At 38.8% G+C, this 25,791-nt stretch overlaps 1 protein-coding gene across 4 annotated transcripts in view; it reads left to right on the top strand.

Moving 5' to 3' along the window:
* Positions 1-25,791, top strand: part of SLIT2 (slit guidance ligand 2) — a 277,299-nt gene that overhangs the window by 201,514 nt on the left and 49,994 nt on the right. For all 4 annotated transcript variants that reach the window (XM_075091765.1, XM_075091766.1, XM_075091767.1 and 1 more), the window contains 7 exons: positions 2,116-2,266; positions 8,112-8,186; positions 14,919-15,062; positions 16,494-16,637; positions 17,783-17,949; positions 18,788-18,920; positions 23,981-24,049. In XM_075091765.1, coding sequence (XP_074947866.1) covers positions 2,116-2,266; positions 8,112-8,186; positions 14,919-15,062; positions 16,494-16,637; positions 17,783-17,949; positions 18,788-18,920; positions 23,981-24,049 — 883 coding nt within the window. The remainder of the gene's footprint in view (positions 1-2,115; positions 2,267-8,111; positions 8,187-14,918; positions 15,063-16,493; positions 16,638-17,782; positions 17,950-18,787; positions 18,921-23,980; positions 24,050-25,791) is intronic.

Here is a 25,791-nt window from a genome sequence, read left to right as displayed (position 1 = left end):
TGTCTTCACAGCCTGTTTATAATATGGCCACACATGCCGTTTAGGTTTGTATACGTACCCTTTAAAAAATGCTATTCCTGAAAAAAAAAAAAGAAAGAAGAAAAATAATTAAATTAATCAAGAAGTGCTACAGACTTGCTTCTTGACATACAGCTTCTGTGCTTTCTCTTTCTATCAGGTTATGAGGGAGATGCTGTATAAAATTACTTTAGTTGTTGAAAACCTTGTCCCTGAATATTTTAGTTGTTTACTTTAAACTGCTAATGCTGATTTACTCTGGCTGCAGGAGGAAAAAATAATGTATTTGTAGCCTTGCTTGTTGGGTATTTAAAGGTGCTAAAAACACTTCTTTACACTTCAGTAAATATTGTCAAAATGTTAGCATTTCTTTAAAAGCTGAAAGAATTTTTATATTTGTTTTAAATATGTCATTGGGAGATCTTGCTCTGCAGACACTAGGAAGCCTTAGTAGAATTTCGTTATAGTCATTTGGAAGACTAAAGGTTATACAAGCATTAAATCATTAATTTGAAAACATAACGTTTGTCTGCTACCTCCTAGAAATGTTCCATGTACTTATATGTGTTACTTAGGCATTTCCAAACACTAGATAACATAATATGTGGTGACCATTGGGGTTTTTATTCTTCCTTCCTGAAGAATCTGTTTCTCCTAGGTTTCTTTGGTTTATTAAGGTTTTGAGTGGCATAGTATGTATGTTCAAGGGAGCAGATTTTAAAGAACGTATTCAAAATAGTGAAGAATAATGCATGGAGAGGCATTACCATCCTTCATGAAATCTGTAATTAACCCCAATGTTTTCTTCATTTTTTAATGCCACTTAAAACAAATTTCTCTCTCTGCTGAAGATGGTACCCCTTAGCAAGATCTTCTAATCAGGCTAAAGTTGAGTAGAGAACATGAGAGCTTAGTTCATGTTTTTGTCTTAATTGGGATTACTCTGTCTTTCTTTTCTTCTTGGCTACCTTTACTTTTGCAGGAGTTCACCATTTTGGCTGTAAGTAAAGTTCAGTGTCTGAGCTTAATCACAATGTACCTCCCAGCCCTGATGCACCTTCTACTAGTCTCAGTCTTTTCACCTTTGTGCAAGAAGAACGCACAGGTCCTTTCAGCTTCTCTTTGTTTTCTTTGTCACCTACCCTCAGTTCCTTACCGGATGTTTTCTCCTGATATGTTTAGGACGTTTTCTTTGACTGACTCTGGGAAATGGTGGAGGAAACTTTCACTGTGGTTCATTTTTTTTTTTTTTGTACTTTTTATTTAATCTGTGACAGTAATACTGTTACTGTGGCACTGGACATTCAGTAATAAGAATGCCATGTCATGTAAGCAAGTATTAAACTTCAAATGCTTCTGTAACTTTTATACCTACTCCTTCCTCTTTTCCCTCGCTCTTACCCTTGGCCTAATGGATGCAGATTTGATAATGTAGCGAGATTTTCTGTTGTGCTTGATCTAACCATGTGGTTGTGAGGTATGAGTAAAACATGGTTCTGTCAAGCACCATGGAACGTCACGCAGCTTTCTACAGCATGGCAAGCTGCTGAGGCTTAAGTCAGGATCACACATTTTTAAAATTAAAGCTGAAAACAGGGCTTTCAATCTTATGTGTTTGAGATGATGTGGAGTATCAGGACTATTAAAAAAAAAAATCACAGGTTAATGAAGTCCAGTCAACAATACAAATTTGTAACAAGAGAAAGAGAAAAGGTGGCATCCAGGATCTGTTTATTCTTGATAGAGAGAAAGAAAATAAATTCTAAAAGAATCAGTGGCATTTGTGTGATTAGCTATAAACAAGGCTAGATTGGCTGACAACGTAATCAGCAGAAAGTACAGCTGTGAAAAGCTCAAGTTAATGTTATCCTGTTATGTGAAGTTGGTCACAGTTTCTTTTTCCAGCATATCTTAAGCCCCTATATTTAACCCTCTCTTGAAGCCCTTGTGTCTGTTCAGTATCACAGAGTTTATCATACATTTCCCAGTTTGCCCACCCCTTATCTGCATTGCAGACATCTTTTCAACATTCTCACAAGAAGCAAATCTTGTACTTTATTGACTCAGTATCTGTATTTTGACTTGACTCTTCCACAGGCACTGAAGATTACAGATCCAAATTAAGTGGAGACTGCTTTGCAGATTTGGCTTGCCCTGAGAAATGTCGCTGTGAAGGGACCACAGTGGACTGCTCCAATCAGAAACTCAACAAAATTCCTGATCACATCCCCCAGTACACAGCAGAGTTGTAAGTTGAACCCATTATAAAGCATTAGTTGCTTATGGAAAAACCACCTGAATCTTTAAATATAAAACCACAGCTTTACTTTTTAGAACAACAAAAATTAAACCTAACCTCTGTGGTGCACTTCAAAGGACTAGATGTTAATAAAAATTATTTATGCCTCATTTCAATACCATGTAGCCTTAAAAACCTATGATAAATATATACGTAACTATAATGTGTTTCTAGTTATCCAGTACATGGGCTTCCCATTTGGATTTTTTTAAAGGTAGTGGGGTTTATTTTGCCTTTTATTTTAACTATAAGAGTAAGTAGGACATCCAGTAACTAGGGGTCTGTCTTAAAAAGTGCTACCTAGGTGTTTAATAAAACAGAGCTGATTCTTCTTATGCAGAGCACATATTGTGTGTGTCAGGCAGGAGACTAGAGGAAGATAAAGCAGGCAAACAAGACATAGTTGGGTTAAGAAGATGAGATAATAATATAATGAACAGACATGAGCAGAAAAGAAGTCACAGATTATTACTTCCTTAATAAGTGCCATATGGGAATGATTTGTAGGCATTACAACTGAAGTGGTCTTCAAGGAGGGTTTGAAAGATGAAATTAAGACAGCTTTACAAGGTTTTCCCATGTGCAAATCACAGTATGAAAAGGAAGGCAGGGATGCTTGAAGGATCAGCATCAGAAGGATCAGAAAGGCAGGAGACGAAAGTGGCCATCATTGGCAGAGCAAAGGCAGGAGGAAATAGCTGGTTTTCCTAGGAGATTCAGTGTAAAGAACAAGGAAGAATGTTGAGGGGCAAAAGAGAAGGACTTTGATTTGATATGGGAAGGGGGGGACAGAGATATGGAGACAAGACTACTGTGATCAAGTTGTGACCCACAGGGGTGAGATGAGCAACAGCATGGCACATCTCTTAAAAGATAAATCAGTCTGCAGCTGGCATCAAAGCAACGGTATGGGAATGAAGGTATAAACTAATGAGACCGTAATTAAGGATTTTGAATATCTGGACAGAAAAAGGAATTTGAAACTGAAATATTGTGTAAATAGAGATGGAGATCTTCGTCTGTCTTTGAGCTGGGAGAAGACGTTGAACTCAGTGATGTTCTAATTACTAATCTGAGTGGTAATTCTAGTTGTGCCCAGAATGATGGCAAACTCAATTGAAAAAGCGGCTTATGTGGGAAGAGCAAGCACAGCTTTTGGCCATATTCACGCTGTTGATTTACTGTTCGTAAAGTAGTGCCAGAGAATTAAAAATTGATACACAGTCTTGGGTAAAGGGAGATAAATTTCAGTGGCAAAATATTTTTTTTCATATAGGATTTGCTAGGGATACAATATAGAGGCTGAAAAAACAAAAAGGAGGGAAGAAAGAAGTTTGTAGTGTGAAGGAAAGTCAACAAAAGGACAGAAAATAGTCATCCAATGATATAATGTTATGCTATAAATATTATGAGATAAAATTACTTGAAGACTAAAAACTGATGGGATGGGTAACAGGTTAAAGTGTAGGAGGAGATCATAAAGTAACAGTTGTAAAAATCATAGTTGCTGAACCAAGAGATGAGAAATGGAGTTGTTGAAGTGACGAGCATGGATTGTCTTGATTCTTAGCAGGATTCATGTTTAATTCTCTCCGCTCTGAAGAAATAATAACCTTAATTTAGTATTTTAATTGTTGTTTTTCACACTCATTTATTTACACGTGGAAGATCAACTGTCAAGTGTTTTCCTTCTGTAATTATGATTCATACATATTAAATTCAGAAGAAACAATTAAATCATCAAGCCTCATCTGCTGTGTATCTGAAACTCTCAAATTTCAGTCAACAAAAAATCTGTGTTTGACTAAAACATAATTCATGCTTGGTTACAGCACTTCTTTCAGAAAACATCCAGTCTTGTTTGAAGGTACCAGTGGATTAAAAATCCACCATTTCCCTGGGAGTGCTACGGAGGTTAATCATTTCCCTTCACTTCTGTTAAAATCTTCTAAAATGGGAACTTTTACTTCCAGATGGAATCCACGTCCTTCAGTTTCCATCATTGAATCCTTCATCATTTTTGTCATTAAAGAGCCCTTTTCTATCCAGCACTTTATCCAAGTAAGATGGTCTTAAACTGTAATGAAGTCACTATTCAACCTTCTTCTTGATAAGCTGTACAGATTGTTCTTCAAGTCATTTGATGTAATAAAAATTTCAACAGCCTTGCGAGTATTCTAGAGGGGATAGAGGAATTATTTCTGGATTTTTTTACTTCCTCTAAAAATCCTATTGCTCTAGCTAAATGCACTCTTCTGGCATTTGCCTCACTGATGCAAAAGTTACAGCTCTTTCTCTTGTTTCCTCCTGTTATTCCTGGGCTTTGATTCACTGCCTTTGTTGCTCCTCTTGGGAGTTCTCAGTCTAGTCCTAGGGCCACTCTGTGATTTCCAGCTCACAACACTTACTGGCATATGTGGGAAGAGCAGCTAGTTAACCTTTTTTTCCTTGTACCCACCACATTTGAGATAAAGATACTTGTTAGAGGCAAATGATATTGATGCTGCTATAACAGTGATAGGAAGGCTAGATTATTTTTTGCAGGGTGTTGTTTGGAACTGACACTCAGCTTAGAAATGAAGATCAAAAATGAGGAGAAGAGTATCGATTGTGTAGATTGCAAAAGTAATAATATCACATCAAACGCCCTATTTCTTCAAAGTACTTGTTTTTTAAAAAATCTGAAAATAATAATACAATTCAAGACAGATTCTTAATTTTAAAAGGTGAAAAAAATTAGAAATGAACCACGTGCTCTTCTAACTGTTCCTATTTTGTCACTTGCTCAGTATCCCAGAAAACCGCTAAAAGATCTGTCTAATCTGCCACTGAAGTATTCGAGACAAAGTATAAGCCTGTAAATGTACCCAGAAATAAAATATTTGTCAGGTAGCATTTTAATATGTAGGAAAATTCAAGAAGCATTTGATAAATCACTCAAAGCAGAGTCCCCAGGAGGAATGCTAAATAAAAACAAATTCAGTCCTATACGTTCAGTTTTTGTAATGATTTTACAATAGCTGATATAATACAAGATCCTTACAAAATAGTTTTCGAAAGCATAGATATCACTGCAGTACATAGACTTCCAGGAAGGCTCAGCTATTGTACCAAAATATGTACATATCCATTTTGTTAATAAAACAGGAAAAAGCATCAAATAAAACGGAGAAACAGAATATTTAGACATCATAATCAAATGCTTCTTTGTTTACTTTTTTGTTTTGAGAATGACATTTCAGTACTTTTAATAAACCAGACGCAAGTATTTTTAAGATCCTATTCATGATCTATTGATTGACAGGTAACAACTATCATCGTTGTCTTTACCAGTAAAGGCACCGGGCTCAAAAAATAATGATGTTAAGATCCAGAAGGAAGATACCACCACATCTGTTAATTTTCCAGTCATTTGTAATAATTTGGATTCCTCTGTGTGTGGTATCACTTACTATGATAGTAGAATGAGAACTTCTTGCACAAGTCTCTGACAATTCCCGATCAAAAGCCAGCAATCTCCAGCCATAGAAATGCCATGCGATCCATGTGCTCATTCCGCTGACCACAAACCCAAAATTTGTAACTCTTAATGTCCCTTTATTTGTGGATCTGCCCTCAGTGACAATTCATGATTTGTGATATCACCATATACACAAAGTTGGAGAGAAGATACAAAACACAATACAGTGATTCAACCCATGCTTCTTTTCTGTCATGGAGAAGTATGCAGAAACTTCTCAAATACTGAAAATCTTCAAAACACATAGAAAATCCTTAAAATTGTTCTGTAATATTGATAGGAGACTAAGACTAGATTAAGTAAAATAAAAAATCAAATTCTACATATGACATTAGGTAGGACTAATTAGCACCACAAATACAAGATTGAGGAATAATCAGCAAGAAGTTAAGAGGAAAGCCTATGGTGGTGTTATCGTGCCTATTAAAGATGAAGGAGTGTCATTCAGCACTGCTACAAATTTCACTTTGGGATGTATGTACAGGCGTGTAGTATGTAACTTATCTGAAATAATTGTTTTACTGTTCATTACAATAGTAAAATATCAGCTGGAATACTGTGTCAAGAACTTCATTTTTCAAGATGGATATGCATCACTTGGAAAAAGTTTCAAGAACAAGAATCATCTAGAAAAGAAGACTTCCAAGGCAAACTGAACAGATTGAATGCATTAGTGAGAAGGAAACTTGAGGGAGAGAGAAAGTAAATTATTTTTAATACGTAAAATTGTTGTGAAGCAGAAAGGAACAAATTGTTTGTCTTTTTCAATGGGATTAGAAATGTTTGCAGTAGAGCGCAGAATTGTTAGAATCAATAAATGTTTTCACAAACAAGTCATTCTACTAGAAGATAAAACTCTTGAAAAGTATTTGAAAATGTCAACATTATAGAAAGCTTGGTGCTTTTGTTGTGGATGGACAGGGGAAAAAAAGGCTGTTTAGAATGATGATGAAACTTTGTTAATTGACACTGTGAAAAAAATTCAATTTATATGGTTCCACTACAAATCACATTAAGTCATCCAGCTGATTTTCAGAGGTAGTAGCATCTTTTGAAGTTCATGTTCCTCGTACTTCAGTGTGGTATACAAATGTTCCATGTATATCCAGAAAACTCTTCCTGTCTTCCCTCAGTTTGGTTCTGTGCTGAAGCTATTGTACAGCCATACCTTCAGATTTACAACCTTAATTTCCCTTCTGGCTGTCATTGAGAATGAGCAGGAAGGAAGGATGAGTGAGCAACTTTCTTTTATTTTCTAGGGTTTTTTAAATTTTGTCTTGCAATAAGACAATTCTGAAAAGCATTCTGGGTTTAGAATTACACTGAATTTCATTTCATGGTGATTTTTTCCGTCATCTCTTTTCTCTCCTATTTCAGATCTCTAAATAAAAGCTGGACAGGCTCCCTTTCTTAATATGACGACTCCATTAAAACTTACAAAGAATCTAAGACTCATAATTTCCATTTTCTTTTCAAGAGAGGAAACAGAGGGTACTGGGTCAATGCAAATAGTTTTTAAAAATATAGATGGTCTCCTAACCTAGCAGCTGCTAAATGCATATTGTGCTGGAACAGTCGTGATACCTGGTCTGGAAAGATCAGTATCCAGCCAGTATCTGTTGCTCATTGCATACCTTCTTGTAGTGTTACAAAGCAGCATTTAATGCTTCCTTACACAATTTATGTGTGATAGGTTTAGTGGTCTGAAGATAAACCGTGGTCAGAGAAGTGGTTTTAACTTCTTGGGAAGACCTATGCAGTGTGTTTCAGTCCCTGCTCAAAAGAAGCGTTGAGCATAAAGTGATTATTTTGTTCTTGTAAATAGTGTTCTGTGAGCACCTCCAGATGTCTGGCAGACCCCACCTGATATCCTTTAAAGAACAGTAAACTAATCTTCAGTGGTTTATATGTACCTCTTAAAGATTTTTATTTATAAGTTGCCATGGAATCCTTCCTTAGTTACATTTTTATTTTTCTTCCCTTAAAAGAAAAATTTAAAACATCTTCTTATGTTTCTTTGCAGCTTTAGTTGTATCATATTTTGTGATCTGGTTTTGATTCTCTATGTCTTATATATGCCTACGTTTAACTAATGAGAATGTTCATTCACAGGAATTACCAGAATTAGAAATGTCAGTATATACAGAATTAATCTTCAGCTACCAGTTGAAAAACAGCTATTCATTTAAACCAGTCTGAAAAGCTTACTTACTGTGGAACATTCTGTACCAATGACTGAATTTTTTTTTCTTAAATTCATGTCATTTCTTGTAGGCGACTAAATAACAATGAATTTTCAGTCCTGGAAGCTACTGGAATCTTTAAGAAACTTCCTCAGCTGCGTAAAATGTAAGTGCAACTTTAGTGACCTCGTCTATTCAGATAGCGCATTAGCTCCTTGCTATGTTTTTTCCCCCTTTCTTAGTTCTTACCTATGAAAGATTCAGTATATTCTAATAAAATATCAGGAATCGGTTTAAAATAATCACTGAGGTAGATCAGAGCTGGCAGCTCTTCTCTATGGAACTAGTCACTACCAGTAACAAATTCTCATGGTGTATAGCTCCAGCACCTTCACTGCAGTGTCCAGCCAGCTGGTCTGTTATGCAGCCACAGCAGGGAGCTCACAGTATAAGCTGCTCAAAAAGGGTTCCAGTAATCCTTTGTAACTTCCTGTACTACTCCCTAACCAGGCAATTTTGCCTCCTACAGCACATTCAAGACATGCCTTTGATTCTGTGGTTCATTAAACTGTCATTAGATGAGGGAAATATCAAAATTAAATGACTGAAAAAAAAACGGTTTGATAGCTCATCCATGTAAGTCCATGTTCACAGTTCACATTCTAAGAGGAGTTTATAATCTTACCAGTTGCAGTTGTTACTAAAAATAAGTCTATGAAAAGCGTTTCTTTCACTTACGTGAGAGACCTATTTGAGGGTAGATGAATTAGACTTACTGACTCTGTGCTCAATCTTTTCAAAATCCATTCCAAACCTAAATTGAAAATGAACAAAAATGCAAGTAGATATAGATCAGATAAATGAAAATGAGGCACTGCTTTTTGAATATAGTCACCAAGTTACTACCATTTGTCAAAGGTCAGTCTAGACTACTAGTGACCAAAATCTCAAGGGGAGCAATAGTATTAACTTAAACTATTTTTAGCCTTATCCAGATCCTTGCTGGCAGCTGTCATGATCACAATTAGTTAACTAACTATTAATTATTAACTAATTATTAGTTAACTGATTATTTTTTTTAAATTGTAGGCAAAGTCTTTTTTTTACAAAAAACAGCCAAAACAAAAACTCACACATAAAACCCCAAACCAAAAACAAAACCAAACATTTTTGCTTTTGACCTATCCACTTGAGTACACCTTGCCACCTCGATTGGGTTGAGATATTTTTAAAAAGTATCTCTGGTGCTTCTGGTGCTTCACAGCCTTCTGGTGCTACACAGTAGATACCTAGTTTTCTTCATTCCTCAAGGATCTCAGTTTAGCACTTCTTACAGCTACAGGGTGCCTTTAAGAATAAATAAAACACTTGGCATAGCTACACAAGCTCACACACACGCACACACATATATCGGTTAATCACAGTTAATCACAGAATTTAGTTAATCACAGAATCCCAGGTTGGAAGGGACCTCAGGGATCATCTAGTCCAGCCTTTCTAGGAAGAGCACAGGCTAGACAAGATGGCCCAGCACCCTGTCCAGACGACTCTTGAAGGTGTCCAACATGGCCGAGTCAACCACTTCCCTGAGGAGATTATTCCAATGGGTGACTGTCCTCAATGTGAAAAGTTTCCCTCTCGTGTCCAATCGGAATCTCCCCAAGAGCAACCTGTGTCCATTCCCACTTGTCCTCTCCATGGGACTCCGTGTAAAAAAGGAGTCTCCATGTTCTTTGTAGCCATCCCTTAAGTACTGATGCATGGTGATGAGATCCCCTCTGAGCCTCCTTTTCTCAAGGCTGAACAAACCCAGCTCTCCCAGCCTATCCTCATGTGGCAGCTTCCCAGTCCTCTGATCATCTTGGTGGCCCTTCTCTGGACCCCTTCCAGCCTGTCCACATCCTTTTTGTACAGCGGGGACCAGAACTGTACACAGTACTCCAGGTGTGGCCTGACAAGCACCGAGTAGAGTGGGATAATGACTTCTTTCTCTCTGCTGGCGATGCCCTTTTTGATGCAACCCAGCATCCTGTTGGCCTTTTTGGCCACAGCAGCACACTGTTCGCTCATGTTGAGCTTTCTGTCCACCAGGACCCCCAGGTCCCTTTCCACAGAGCTGCTCTCCAGCCAGGAGGATCCCAGTCTGTGCTGCACTCCTGGATTATGTTTTCCCAGGTGCATGACGTTACGCTTGTCCTTGTTGAACTTCATAAGGTTCTTGCTGGCCCACTCTTCCAGCCTTGTCCAGATCTCCCTGCAGAGCAGCTCTCCCTTCTGGAGTGTCTGCTTCCCCACTCAACTTGGTGTCGCCAGCAAACTTCATCAGGCTACACTTGATCCCGTTATCCAGGTCACTTATGAAGATATTGAATAACATTGGGCCCAATATTGTTCCCTGGGGGACTCCACTTGTGACAGGTTGCTACTTGGAAAAGGAGGTATTTACCACCACCCTTTGGGTGCGGCCTGTCAGCCAGTTCCCCACCCACTGCACAGACCACTTGTCTAGGCGTAATGCATTAATTTCTCCAGAAGGAGGCTGTGGGGGACTGTATCAAAGGCCTTGGAGAAGTCCAGGTAGACAATGTCCACCGCCCGCCCCATGTCAACCAGGCAAGTCACTTTGTCATAGAAGGCCACCAGGTTTGTCAAAACATGATCTGCCCTTAGTGAAGCCATGTTGGCTTTTCCCAATCACGTGCTTCATTTGACTTGTGATGGCCCTCAGGAGGATTCATTCCATAACTTTCCCAGGGACTGAAGTAAGGCTGATGGGCCTGTAGTTACCCAGATGCTCCCTCAAGCCCTTCTTGTAGACAGGGGTAACATTTGCCTTCCTCTAGTCCTCTGGGGCATCCCCCATTCTCCATGACTTCTTGAAGATTATGGAGAGTGGCCTTGCGGTGATGTCAACCAGCTCTCTCAACACCCTCGGGTGGATGGTGTCAGGGCCCATTGATTTGTAGGGATCAAGCTCCTGTAGTAATTCATGTACTAACTCTTTCTTCACTGGTGGTGGGTCGGTGTTTGGATCAATCGTCAATTTTGTTCCCAAAGCCTGGGACCTGGCAGTGCTGGTAAAGACAGAGGTGAAGAAAGTGTTGAGGACCTCTGCCTTTTCAGCATCATTCGTGATCGATTCTCCTTTTCTGTTTAACAGTGGGCCTATGTTTTCCTTCTTTTACTGCTTATGGTTGTCATACCTGAAGAAACCTTTCTTGTTACGTTTGACATCTACAGCCAGTTTCAATTCAGTCTGGGCTTTTGCTTTTCTAACTGCATCTCTGCCCGCTCTGGCAATGCCCTTGTAGTTCTCAACGGATAATCCTCCACTTCTCCATCTCTGGTATGCTTCTCTTTTGGATTTGAGTAGACCCAGGAGGTCATGGTTGAGCCAAGGGGGCCTCTTGCTCCGCTTACTTCCCTTTCCTTTGCAGGGGACAAATTGGCTTTGTGCTTCCAGTAGAGAGTTCTTGAAGAACTCCCAGCACTCACTAGCTCCTTTGTCTTCCATGGAAGCTTCCCATTGAATCCCTCCCGACTGAGCCCTGAGTGAACTGAAGTTTGCTCTTCTAAAACCAGAACCCTTGTCTTAGAGCTGACCTTCAGCACACTCAGCAGGGTCCCGAACTCCACAACATTGTGGTCACTGCAGCCAAGGCTGTCACTAACCGAGATATTACAAAGCAGGTTATCTCGGTTTGTGAATAGCAAGTCCAGCAGCGCCGCCTTCCTGGTTGGCCCATCTGACATTTGTATCAGGAAGCAGTCCTCGATGCATTCCAGGAACTTGGTGGATGACATGTGAGCTGCCGCATTGTTCTTCCAGCAGATGTCTGGGTAGTTGAAGTCACCCATCAGGACCAGGTTCTGTTGGCCAGAAGCTTGCTTTAGTGCCCCAAGTATCTCTTCATCGGCATTGTCATCGTGGTTAGGAGGTCGATAGCAGATGCCCACTGTGAGGTCCTGCTTGCAGATGACCCCTTTGACTTTAACCCAGAGGCATTCAATAGAGCAGTCGCAATCACCATAGTTGACTTCGACACATTCAAGGTTTTCCTTAATGTAGAGCGCAACTCCTCCGCCTCTTCTACCCTGCCTGTCCTTACGGAAGAGCCTGTAACCGTCCATTGCGATGCCCCAGTTGTTTGAGGTGTCCCACCATGTTTCAGTTACTCCTATGATGTCGTACCCTTCTGAGTGGGCACGGAGCTCCAGTTCCTCCTGCTTGTTACCTAGTTTGTGTGCATTTGTATACATACACTTGAGGTGATTACTCTTCTGTTTCACCTCTTGGGAGACAGCTAAGGAACCTTTATCACCACACTGCTTGGCCTGACTGACTCCCCCGTTGGACGTGCTGGTGTGAGCATTTCTGCAATGGATCCCACCCCCCAAGTCCTTTGGTTTGAAGCCCGCCTCACCAAGTTAGCCAGCCTCCTGCTGAAGATTCCCTTACCCCTTTTAGACAGGTGGATTCCATCCCTCCCTAGCATGTTGTCGTCATTGAAGAACACCCCACCATCATAAAAGCCAAGCCCCTCACGGTGGCACCAGCCACGTAGCCAGGAGTTGATATACATTACACGCCTGTTTCTGGCTGCTCCCTTCCCTCGAACTGGCAAAATGGAAGAGAAGATCACCTGGGCACCAATGTTTTTCACTTGCTCCCCGCGGGCTTGAAAGTCTTCCTTGATTTTACCCAGGTTATGGCTCTCAGTGTCGTTCATGCCTACATGAAATAGTAGTAATGGATAGTAGTCTGTTTTCCTGATGAGTTGTGGCACCCTCTCAGCAATGTCTCGGACCTTGGCTCCTGGGAGGCAGCATACCTCTCATGACTCCCTGTCAGGTCGGCAGATGGGTGCCTCAGTACCCCTCAACAGAGAGTCACCCACCACAAGCACTTGTCATTTCTTTTTATGATGTCCACTGTATGTTACTGGTACAGTGTCCCCTTGCAGGGGACTTTGCAGACCTTGCTCACGGGTGTCCTCAGTCGTTCTTCATATTTAAGAAAAACAGGGAAAAGGGAATGTACTGTCAATAATTACATATTTTCAGGCTATAAAGGTAGCTTAGTAAATATTTTCTGTCATCTAAAGCTAGTTTGCTGCTTTTTTGTTGAGGAGGTGTTCAAGACGAAAGAAAGAAAAGGAAGAATATTAATCAGTCTTAGTGCAGCTGTCAGCTGGAACTCCCAAAGGCTTTGAAATCTGGATAATTGAGGAGAAACAAAATTGAGAAAATTTTAATGAGAAGTTAACATTTTTAATAATACTGGTCCGTAACTTCCTAATATAGTTATCAGTTGTTACAACATTCTTCAATTTAGAGAATAATAGTGACTGGTTAAGCAGGACTGGGAAACACTGAGGTAGTGACACCAATATGAGTGAAATCTATATTCTTGTGGAGCTCATATTTCTTCTGGAGGTTCAAATAGGTGCAAAGCTCTTTCTGCACAGATGACATTGAAAAATTGGGGCCTAAATGTTTAATTGATTTGATGGTTCATCAGTAATAAAGCATGAGTATGCACTGCATCATTGATTAGCTATGCAACATTAATCTTTAAAATATCTCTGTGAACTGGGTGAAGTAGTACCCATGTTACACCAGGAACAAAAAAGTTTTCAGGAAACTAAGGGCTTGATATGGATAAGCCAGCTGAGAAGAGAAATAATGAGTTTCTTGCTTCCAGTCTTGTGCAGCACCTTACAGGAGACTGAACAGCTCCACTGTGAAACTAAATTAAAGTGGTGATTGTATCCTTCATCACAAGCAAAGTGTCTGTTAAATTACAGCGAGGCTAGAGATGAGTAGTCAGCACTCAAGATTAAGCCACAACTCCTTGTTTTCTGTATCTTAGATAATGGCACCAGTTCATTCTGGCAAGCGTATGAATTTTTCTTCTAACAAATAGTATCTTTCTTCATTTAAACAATTAAAATGCTGTTCTAGAAGTTGCATCAAATTATGCTTTTCTTCCCAACACCATTAATTCCATGAAATAAAAATTTTTTAACTTCACTTCATTATACATTCTCTCAGAGCATTAAGAGGTTTCTAAAATCACTAGTGTATTATAACACTCTCTAGTGTGTAGATATGTACTTCTGTAATATGTATAAATAGTTGTGTGAAACAAAACAAGAGAAGGCAAGAATAAAATGAAAAATCTTTAAGAAAATGTGTGTTGTTGAGTATGTAGGCTTTTGTTACAGAGTACAGATACTACCCATTTGGGATGTAATTTCCATATTTCAACTAAAAACCATAAACACTAAATATTTTGGCAGTATTTTAGATCATTTTCCCACATTTTGATCTGCTTTACATGCAAATTGCAGATAAATGAACTATCGTGCTTATAAAACCTCCTTTTTAACTAATGTCATAAATGATTAACATTTCTTTTACTGTTTACATTCACACATTCCATTTACATATGTTGCTGTTTATACTGTTTTCTTATATTTGTGTCTACTGAGATGAAACAGAGAAGGCAGAGCGGTTAGTTGTGCTGGTACGCATACAGTATCATTTTGTTATTAATTCGTCTAATAATGCTACATGGACTGGAGACATGAAAAAATATATAGTCACTGACAATATTCAAAATTATGAAAAGATGTTCTTGGGTGGCAGCAGCATGGACTGGGTAATTGCCATTATTTAAAAACATCTTACGAAGATTGCTTTAAAAATCTTTACTTCTTTAGTTAGCAGGGCATTGAATTTTGCTTTTATTGGTTCGAAGTTGAATGATATATTTGTTGCTTTTACACAATAGCTCAGTATCTTGAAATCTATGCAGTCTGCAGCATTTAATAGTTAATTTAGGGTATTTAAAAAAGAAAACGTGTTTTTCACTGTTTCTGTTAATGTGTAATAGAAACCTGAGCAATAACAAGATTACCGATATTGAAGAAGGAGCTTTTGACGGAGCCTCTGGTGTGAATGAGCTATTGCTCACTAGCAACCGCTTGGAAAGTGTTCGACACAAAATGTTCAAAGGGCTAGAAAGTCTCAAAACACTGTAAGTGTAATTATTTGGGTGTTTTTATTCTTCCTTTCTGCCAGGTATTTTTAAAAGTAGCATTCTATCTGTCTGAAAAACTTTGATTTTGAGGCTTAGCTGTGGATTATTCAAGCATAGCTTAGTTTTTGTTCCTATTTTACAAAAAGTTATCATATATTATATTAATTAATAATTATTAATTATGGATATAGTGTAGCTGAAATTCTTCATTGTGGTTACTACAGAAATTATGAGTCCTCTCAAATGATGAAACAGCTGAGAATGGGTAAACATCCAACTGCAGGAATGGAAATGGGAATAATCATCTGCTTCAAAGTAACAGAATTTTGCACGGGAATTACACATTTTACGTAATGGAGTCTGATTCAATTCAGCTCAACCATTACTGGGAATTTTGCTAGAGGAAAAAATGATTCTGATGGGATTGAAATGTGGGAAATTATTCTCTCCTAAGTAATTTTAATGTCAACTGTGAAGGGAGGAGTAAAAGCACTATAGCTTGAACTAATTTCATTCTTTCCATGAAGGCTCTTTCCACTCAGAAAAAGATGTTTATACAATCCACAGCTTCTTGGCCTTCTTCAGAGAGCCTGTCCTTCTGATCAGCAGAGCAGCCCCAAGATTAAATGGTCCTTGGGGCTTCAGCTGTCCATAGACATTAGGTATTTTTAATAAATCATGCCTATCATTTAAAGCTGCTAAAGTTGTTAGAAGCAGCTATTCTTAGACAAGAGTGTGGGGAAAAAAAGTATTTATTTATTGATGGACAGGTAGAAAAACAGCAAACTTCAAAGCTTGTATGAGTTACAAAAACATGAGAGACACTAGAATAGTTGTTTCTTGCTTAGTATTCTAAAGTTTTTACTAAATCTTAGAGACATGCAGAGGAGGAGTCAGGGTAGCCTGATTTCATTTAATTCAAATGCTTGAGAATGCAGTAGAAGTGGTTTCTAGAATTTATCCTAAGAAAATTCAGGTCGAAGGAGCCTTAGGAAGAGGTTGGCTGGTGCAACCTTCTGCTCCACATAAATAGCAGTTCTGGAGTCATTAGCCTCGGAAACATAAAGAGGGGACTGCTGTGTATCCCTGTTTTGCGGAATTTCAATCAATTTAATTTATTGTTGATTAACAAACTCATAATTATTGATTCTGGTGTTGAAAGAAAAAAACCCACAAATGCTTAGGGGAAACACCCCTTGCCTGTGTAAAACCTACCCACCCACCTTTCTGTTTTCCAGTCCCCTCCACGCACACTGCACTCAGTCCCTTCAGTGAGGCGACAGGCGGCACAGGGGTTACTGCACTTGTGGTTCCTCCACTGGTAGCCATCCTTTCAGAGTCATACCTCTCAGCCCCTGCTCAGCGCAACACTTCAGCTACAGCCCCTGCTTGGGCTAAGCTAAGAAATGCTGATTCTTCCTTTCTCAGGATGCTGAGGAGCAACCGCGTGAGCTGTGTGGGAAATGACAGCTTCACGGGCCTGAGCTCAGTCCGCCTGCTCTCGCTGTATGACAACCAGATCACCACCGTGGCACCCGGCTCCTTCGATACCCTGCACTCGCTCTCTACGTTGTAAGTCACATTCGTGGTCTACCTTACCCAACTTAAAACCTCTAACATTTTTGGGACATTTCTGTTAATGGTTTACTGTATAATTTCACAGCATGGGTAAAGTTAATGGAAAAAAAGGGTTCACAGAGGGATTTTTGAGAAAGTTTATTTTCTGGACCATCTTGGATGTGTGAAGAGTATGTTTTCATGGTGCCCTTTGATGCAGCATTAGACTGGTTTCCAGAAGTGCCTGAGAAGGCAGGAAAAACATCCTGGTCACCCCCCTCGCAGAAGCCCACTGATCTGAGCCAGGGTAGAAACCCATATTTTGGGTAGGCATCACACAATCGCAGCTTGTCGAATCACCATGTTGTCTGTCTTTCTGCACTCTGCTGTTCGATTATAATCTTACATTTCCTCTGCCTGCTGAGACTCTTAATTCACCCATGTTTTACAATGAAGCGTCAGTCTCAATTTCAATAAAATGAAGCGTCACTTTTTTATTTGTATGTGATGTAATTTAAGGGAAGGAAAAACAGTGAGCGAAGCTGCCACTCAAGTTTACTGAAGAAATGTTTTTTGTAGGTAGCATCATTCAGGAAAATACTTAATCCCCCTTTTACATAAAAAGTGACATTTTGCACCAAGTGACTAATTTGTGCATATTAAGGATGGCATGTTTATAAATAATGGAATTGTCAATAGGTTTGTGTTGAAGTAAGGAGATGCCAAAAGTACTGAGACTTCTAGAATTAAATTCATTTTTATAACTGGCATGTAATCAACTTAGCTGTCACTTCAGATAGGAAACTTATTCTCTGGAGCAAATAAAAGATGGAAATCTTGAGATGACAAATTAATGGAATAGCTGTTGTCAGGTTCAAGCTAATAATGTAAAGTAATCAGCCTTCATCTCTATATGAAATTATTGCACTATCATTACAGAGTGGCTTGACAAGAAGTCAGGTCTTTGACAGTTTTAAATTATTTCTAAACGAGTTATATCAAGATTCACCACACAGAGCCTAAATTACACCTTTCACCTATGGTTTGTACATAGTATTGTTTGAAGAATGGTATTTAAGCTTAGCTTTATGAAAATAGAAATAGAATACTTAGGATGAAAAAATGGTGTCATCCGAAGTAAACTTTCCCGTGGTTCTCAGAAACCTCTTGGCTAATCCCTTCAACTGCAACTGCCATCTTGCATGGCTCGGAGACTGGCTAAGGAAGAAACGCATTGTGACGGGGAACCCTCGCTGCCAAAAACCCTACTTCCTCAAAGAGATTCCCATCCAGGATGTGGCAATTCAGGATTTTACATGTGATGATGGTAAGAAAATTAATATTTGAACTTTTTGTAATTTCAGCTGTCATATGAATGGCTGCATGATTCCCATAGATCCCAAAGTGTTATGCTTTAAATAACTTTGCGCTTCATGCTCAGTTTCTGTGTCAGTTTAAAAATCTTCCACCCATTTTTGGATGATCAGCAAGCTCATGGCTATTGCAGATATATATGTTTTCAAAAGTTTTTCTTGCCTGTGTTTGGTACTGTAAATCATAATTTAGAGCTAATATAAAAATAAAATAAATTGATCAAATGTTGTAGTTCGGATGAGAATATTTTCAAATGCTGATGCTTGAATCAAGCGCTCTTTCAGGTTACTCGATCAAGTAACTTGCTGTTTTGCTTAGTTTGTGACTTCTTGAATGTCAGAATTCCCCTCACCACTTAAAAAAAAAATGATGGCTGCTATCTTGCATCTCTCTCATACTTGCTTCCAGTTATTGCATTTGTCAGTTTTCAAGGCTGTAACTTTTCTTTAAAGGGACTCTGTTTATTTTTAATAATTTTTTAATTCTGAAAATCAATATATAGTTTCCTTTATTATCTTTAATTTTAAGTTTTGTTGTTTCTTTAATAATCTTTTTTCCCATATAATAGCATTTTTCCTAGTAAGACAGCACTGTACTACATAAAGTGTCACCTGAAATGTAAATTCTTGGAGCGATGGTTTACAAAGATGACTTAAAGTTTACCCTACCCAGAGATATCATAATGTAGAAATATCATGTTTGGTTACAGGAATTCCTGGTGGGATATTATGGCCAATACTGCAGTGACATTTGTATAACAACCATAGCATCTGTTTGTTTTTGTTAACCAGGAAATGATGACAATAGCTGCTCTCCACTGTCCCGCTGTCCTGCGGAATGTACTTGCCTAGACACAGTAGTTCGCTGCAGCAACAAAGGCCTAAAAGCTTTGCCTAAAGGCATCCCAAAAGATGTAACTGAACTGTAAGTGGCACACTTTTTTCCCTTTTATGAAAATCAATGTCAGATTTATAGCGTCAGGTTCAAGAATGAGAGGAGAAGATGATGAACAATTGGATTCAGTAGATCAGTTAAAATTTATTAATATACCACTTTCTAAAGACTTGCAGAGTAGCTTGAGAAATTTGAGATTAAGTTTGCATTAGCAATCCTCGGTAAGTCCCAAATACTCTAAAAACTATAAACTCTAAAAACTACTGATACGCTTTAAAAATATATTTCTAAGAAATTGTAATCCCCCTTAGAATTTATATCCCCAACCCCGAAGCATCATATAACTCAACATGGAAATCGATTACAATGGGTTAAATTATGGGCAACAGTGAATCTGATGAATCTGTGGTCACTGCTCAGGAAGGATTGAAGAAGCTCAATTACATGAAAAGGCAAAAAGAAAACAATCTATTACTGTGTTTGTGTATTTTCGTAATAAACACGGTATTGTGGTATTACAAAAAGGCTGGTTTTAATAGGAAGTCTTACTTTTCATATAGGCAATCTTATACAATCTGGGATATTTTATTAATCTCTTCGTACATTTTAGTATGAAAAAATGGTTAGGATTGCATTTTATGAAAAGATATAATTTGCATATGCAGATGGACAGTAACACTGATAGCAAAAAGAGCTTCCTACCTCACATATTGTTTGAAGATAATAGCTGAATAAGCTACTCTTAAGACTAGATGAGTCAATTTTTATGCATTGTGAAGGGGAAAATATAAACCTAAAAATTGTGTTATTCATCTGTTGTGAATCTTGATCAGATAGGTCACAAGATTGAAAGAAATAGAAATTATTAACAAGAAAAAAAGTTGGGTTTGCATTATATATGGCAAGTATTTAGTATTAAATTATTAATGCTTCATAATGACTGATTAATGTAGTGCTTTTTTCAGAAGGCATCATAACTGTGTATCTTAAGTCACCAAAACAGTTCTATTGTTTTACCATTTGGTATTGTATAGAAGATTCTGAAGTGTCCACCACTAGTTTGGTGCTTAATAATATCCAAAAGCTTTAGACATTAATGAAGAGAAATTATTAAGACCTCAAATTAGCACACAGTTATATAAACCTACAACTTATTTCATTAGGTTTTGGTGTTTTGTTTGTTTTTTTTCCTCGAATAGAAGATGACTTAAATATAGTCTGGCCTAATAAATACAATTTGACAGTGTAAGGGCATCAATGCAATGTAAAATTAAGCAGCTAAAGAGGGATGCTTTTGGATGTGTGAGTGGAACCTGACTGTGACTGAAAACTCATTTGTGTACAATTTTGTATGCTTTAATTAGTGTCTAAGCATGCGATTTAGCATCATTTCAAAAGGATAATGAAGGTGGCTCCTGTTAGCAGTTGCATACTGATTGATTCTTCTTCTTCATTAGCATGGATTACCCTTCCAAGATGTACTCTTCATGTGTTTTATAAACTATCGTAATAGTTGCTTCATTTGAACAAGGGGGATTTTTTATCAGCCAAGTGGATACTTGTAGTACTTCAGTTCTAATGAAGCTAAAGCAATATATCCTAATTTATCTGTCGATAAAAGAATTTTCTCAGAATGCTTACTCCTTCAAAAATTTTAAATGTTGCTGGTTTCTTTTTTAATAATTAAATATATGAGCCCATGCTCCACTCACCACCATTTACGTAATGCCATTACCATAGTGTCAGCATAAAACCTCGAGACACATATTTTGGATTTGTCAAGGAGACCTAAGGAATCCCAAAGTGTAGGAAGTCAAGCAGGCAAGGCAAAAGGCCGGCTTGGCTGACCACAGATATTCTTCTTGAAATAAGGAGGAAAATGAAAATATATCTCCAATGAAAGCAAGGTCAGGTGACATAGGAGGACTACAGGGATGCTGTTTGCCACTGCGGGGAAAGAATACGGCCAAAGCTCAATTAGAGTTGAAGCTGGCCAGTACTGTGAGGGACAGTAAGAAGGGCTTTTTTAAATACATTAGTGGCAACAGGAAGGTTAGAACTAACATCGACCCATTGCTCCATGAGAATGTTCATCTTACAATCAGGGACATAGATAAGGCAGAGATGTTTAACATTTTCTTTGCCTCAGTCTTCAACACCTCCGGGACCCCCAGAGCCCTGGGCTAGTGAACCATGACTGTGGGAATGATAAACTCCTAATAAACCCTGACCATGTGCAGGACTTGCTGCTCCAGCTAGATCCCTGTAAGTCGATGGGACCTGATGGGATTCATCCGAGGGTACTTAAAGAGCTGGCTGATCTCATAGTGAGACCTCTCTTCTATGGTTTTTCAATGCTCTTGGGAATCTGGAGAGGTCCCAGTTGACTGGGAGCTGGCAAGCGTTGTCCCAGTCTTCAAGAAGGGCAACAGGGATGACCCTGGTAACTACAGGCCCATTAGTCTCACTTCTGTGCCTGGTAAAATTATGGAGATTATTCTGGGAGTTATTGAAAAACACCTGAAAGACAGTGCAGTCATTGGTCCCAGCCAGCATGGGTTCATGAGGGGAAAGTCCTGCCTAACAAACTCGATTTCCTTCTGTGACAAGGTTCCCCACCTAGTTGACCAAGGGAAGCCAATTGACGTGATCTTTTTGGATTTGATTAAAGCTTTCGATAGTGTCTCTCACAGTATCCTCCTGGACAAAATGTCCAGCACACAGCTGGATAAGCACATAATGCAGTGGGTGAGCAACTGGCTGATGGGTCGGGCTCAAAGGGTCAAGTAAATGGGGTTACATTGGGCTGGCGGCCAGTCACTAGTGGGGTTCTGCAGGGATCCATCCTGGGGCCAGTACTTTTTAATATATATGTAAATGATTTGGATGCAGGACTTGAAGGAATGTTAATTAAGTTTGCTGATGACACAAAACTGGGAGGAGCTGTTGACACTGTTGTGGGCAGAAAGGCCCTGCAGAGAGATCTGGACAGACTGGAGAGCTGGGCAATCACCAACCGTATGAAGTTGAACAAGAGCAAGTGCCGGATTTTGCACCTGGGGCACGGCAACCCTGGATGTACATACAGACTGGGGAGCGAGAGGCTGGAGAGTAGCCCTGTGGAGAGGGATCTGGGGGTTCTGTTCTGGTCAATGGCAAGTTGAACATGAGCCAACAGTGTGCCCTGGCAGCCAAGAGGGCGAACCGAGTCCTGGGGTGCATCAAGCCCTGCACTGCAGCTGGTCAAGGGAGGTGATTGTCCCGCTCTGATCTGCACTGATGCGGCCTCACCTTGAGTGCTGTGTGAAGTTTTGGGCGCCACAGTACATTAGAGATATAAAGCTACTAGAGAGTGTCCAGAGGAGGGCCATAAAGTTCATGAAGGGTTTAGAGGAGAAACCATATGAGGAGCAGCTAAAGGCACTTAGTTTGTTCAGCCTGGAGAAGAGGAGGCTGAGGGCAGACCTCATTGCAGTCTACAGCTTCCTCACAAGGGGAGGAGGAGGGGCAGGCGCTGATCTCTCCTCTCTGGTGACCAATGACAGGACCCAAGGGAATGGCAGGAAGATGTGCCGGGGGAGGTTTAGGTTGGGTATTAGGAAAAGGTTCTTTACCCAGAGAGTGGTGGAGCCCTGGAACAGGCTCCCCAGGGAGGCAGTCACAGCACCAAGCCTGATGCTATTCAAGAAGCACTTGGACAATGCCCTCAGAGATTTGGTGTGAATTTGGGGGTTGTCCTGTTCAGGGACAGGAGCTGGACTCGATGATCCTTGTGGATCCCTTCCAACTCAGGACATTCTATGATTCTGTGATTCTATGATGGAGGCATGGTCCAAGGCAGGGGCGGGGGGAGTAAGACTTTTTTATTAGATGTAAATAGTTATTTCATTGTTTAACTGTGTTTCAGCCAATCCATTTAGTCAAGATAAAAGCTTCCAAAAACACTGCAGCATATTTAAAGACATTAAGCTCAAAATTAATCTAAGAATGTCTCAGTCAGAGACTGCTCTTAACTCAAGTGTGTTCCAAGTATTTGGATGGCAAAAATATCTTCTTTGTATAGGAATAATGAGGGTGTAGTTTTTACTTGGGTTCCAGGAGAGACAAGTAATGCCACCATAATACCACCATCAGCGAGTCATTTGCCCCAGTTGAGAAACTAAAGACCTTTAATCTTCCTGCCACTGTCTGCTCCATTTCAGAGACTCAGGTAAATTCAGCACTTCTTATCATCTCCAAACTACTTGCCCTGGTTACATGAAAAGCCCTCCGCTTGCACTTTGTACTGATGGGCTGCACACTAGAAGCTTTTTAGGCAAGAATTGTTACATTCCTTTGCCTGGAACACAGGTGCTGATACAGTTTGATGGCTCTGCACCTGTTACCTCTAAGAATGAACAAGTCTGTTATTGAGAATTATGAGCATGGAAGAAGAGCAAGCAATATAATACAGGAGCTGTAAACCTACAAAGAGGAAAAAAATAATCTTTTTTTTAGTGAAGGGTAATTGATTACTGTATTTAGTCCCTAACATACTGCATAGGAACAGGCTTGTAGTATGTCATGCTTGATATATCATGAGATCTACAGGGAGAAATTAGGGAAGGTGACCTGAACTGCAGGCATGACAAATGCTGTTAGACCTGAGACCAGCCCTTGCTGTTTCTACTGTAAAGGGCTACCTCTGCATTGTCAAGGTCTGTTTCTATTTATCATAGCTCAAAGTCAACACTTAACGTGACTTGCAGAAGTCAGTTTTACTTTCCACCTGTAGGTGCATGTGAAATAGGGATGATAAAGACCTCATTTTGCACAGTTTTTATGAAATAATAAAAAACACTCTGTTAGAGTTGGTTGTTCGTTGCTACTTCATAATATTAATAATATCCGATACAATAGCATTTGGATTTTAGGCTATAGGTCCTCAGTTGTGTCTCTGAAATCCAAAACCTGTAAGATTTCTTATAAAAAGGAAATACTATGTATTCATTTGTTATTAACTTTACTGTTGGATTCTAAGGTTAGTATATGAAGATGCTACTGTTTTAATGAAAAAAAATAATGCTCTATGTTTTATTTTTCTGTTTTAGTTATTTGGATGGAAATCAGTTTACCCTTGTTCCAAAAGAGCTTTCTAACTACAAGCATTTAACACTCATGTGAGTAGATTTCAAGCAACATTCTCCACTGAAACGAAAAAAAACAAACCAAACCAAAAAACCCTAAGCCTTTGTACCTAAGTTTAGTTATAAGAAAAACCCATAAAACATATCATATCTTTTAGCAAACATAATACCCAACCACATTTTATAATGCAGGATATTCTAGTCTACTTATCACTTCCTACATATAATATACTCGGTCATGTTTTATAAACAGGGATATTTCATTCCAGTGATTACATCACAAAGTAAATAAGTGGAAATTATAGTTAACCTGAAAAGAGATGTAAGATCCTATAACATGTTTTAAGGTAATGCAGCTTTTTGTTACCTAGCTTCATAAAGCTACTAGAATTATTTCCATTTACAAAAGAAACATCCTGTGATATGCTTCACTTCATGGTATGCTTCCCATAAGAATATCACATACAGCTGTTGTAATACGTAAATGTAACCCCTTCTGTTTCTCCCACAATATGTGGTTTAATGACTGAAGAAGAGAGATTGCCTAGAGCACCTTACTCACAACTCTGTTGCTGACTCACTCTGTGATTTGAGGCAAATCACTAGCTCCTCTAAAATTTATTACCTCTGATTCATGAATTACTTGAATATGATTTCTGTACCTTGTAAGAGTGCAGTGAGAGAAACAGGAAGACTGTCAATGTAAATGACTGTAATTCCATGGCCTTTGTTAGGACTATAAAAATTTATACCAGCTGAGGTTGAACTGTGTAACATTCTGAAAGCAGTTTGTGGTTTCATTATAATCAGAATAAAAAATGGAAGGGAGTAACAAAATCCCTTAAATATCTTTTTGACTGTGTTTAGAGCTTTGTTGCAAAATGAAAATAGTTGGGCCTTCAAAAACAAGAACTTGATTTCCTTTATTTGCCTCATGCTAGACAAAAGTGGTCACGGTCACAGATTTAGAAAAAAACGTATTTCCAAAACTTTTTGTATTTTGCAAATAACATAAGGAAAAACCCCTTGCAATATTGTCAACTGTATACAGCACAGAACCTACAGGAAATCTTTGTGGATTGTTTAGGGTAGTTATACAAGATCTAACTTGCAGCACACAGAAAATATGAACTTTGGAACGTCACTCAGTGCAAGAAGTAAGCGTATAGATTGGACTGTGTGCAGTAACAGTATCAGTGGAGGCTGGCTATATGTCTAGAGATGAGGTTAATTAGAGTCATAGTGACAAGCCTTCCATCACAGAGGTTAGGTGCTCATGGTCTATTTTTTACAAATACAGCCAGAAATCGTATCGCTTTACCTCCTAATCAGAAAATACACACAATTTAGCAGACAAATATAATGCAATAAATTATAGATGAACAGTAAATAAAATGCAAGAGTATTAACATTCTTTACTTGTCAGACCTGTGGGGCACATTATTATAATCTCTTCCGAACGTATTCTCATACTGCTGTTAGGAAGTTGAGAATGTTCCTCAGCTGTGTTTGCAAAACCAAAACACTGTGCGTAGCTCTTCTGTGGCCAAACAAGGAATTACATATGAGTCTCCTGAGTTCCAGATTAACAAGGAAAGTTGTTTATTTCTAAATTTTTCTTTCTCTTTTGAATAGATTGCTCTGTTATACTTGCCTAATATGTTTTTTATTATTAGTCGATTTTCTTACATGCTTTCAAGTAATTTCAAGGGGAGAAATATGTATATTGCATAGTTATTCAACAGTACTCTTAAAATATCAAGGTCCTCTCAGAA

The sequence above is a fragment of the Phalacrocorax aristotelis genome, chromosome 4 (genome assembly GCF_949628215.1).
Source record: "Phalacrocorax aristotelis chromosome 4, bGulAri2.1, whole genome shotgun sequence".
Taxonomy (NCBI): domain Eukaryota; kingdom Metazoa; phylum Chordata; class Aves; order Suliformes; family Phalacrocoracidae; genus Phalacrocorax; species Phalacrocorax aristotelis.
The sequence above is the reverse complement of the archived record's forward strand: the minus strand, read 5'-3'. Positions and strand labels throughout refer to the sequence as shown.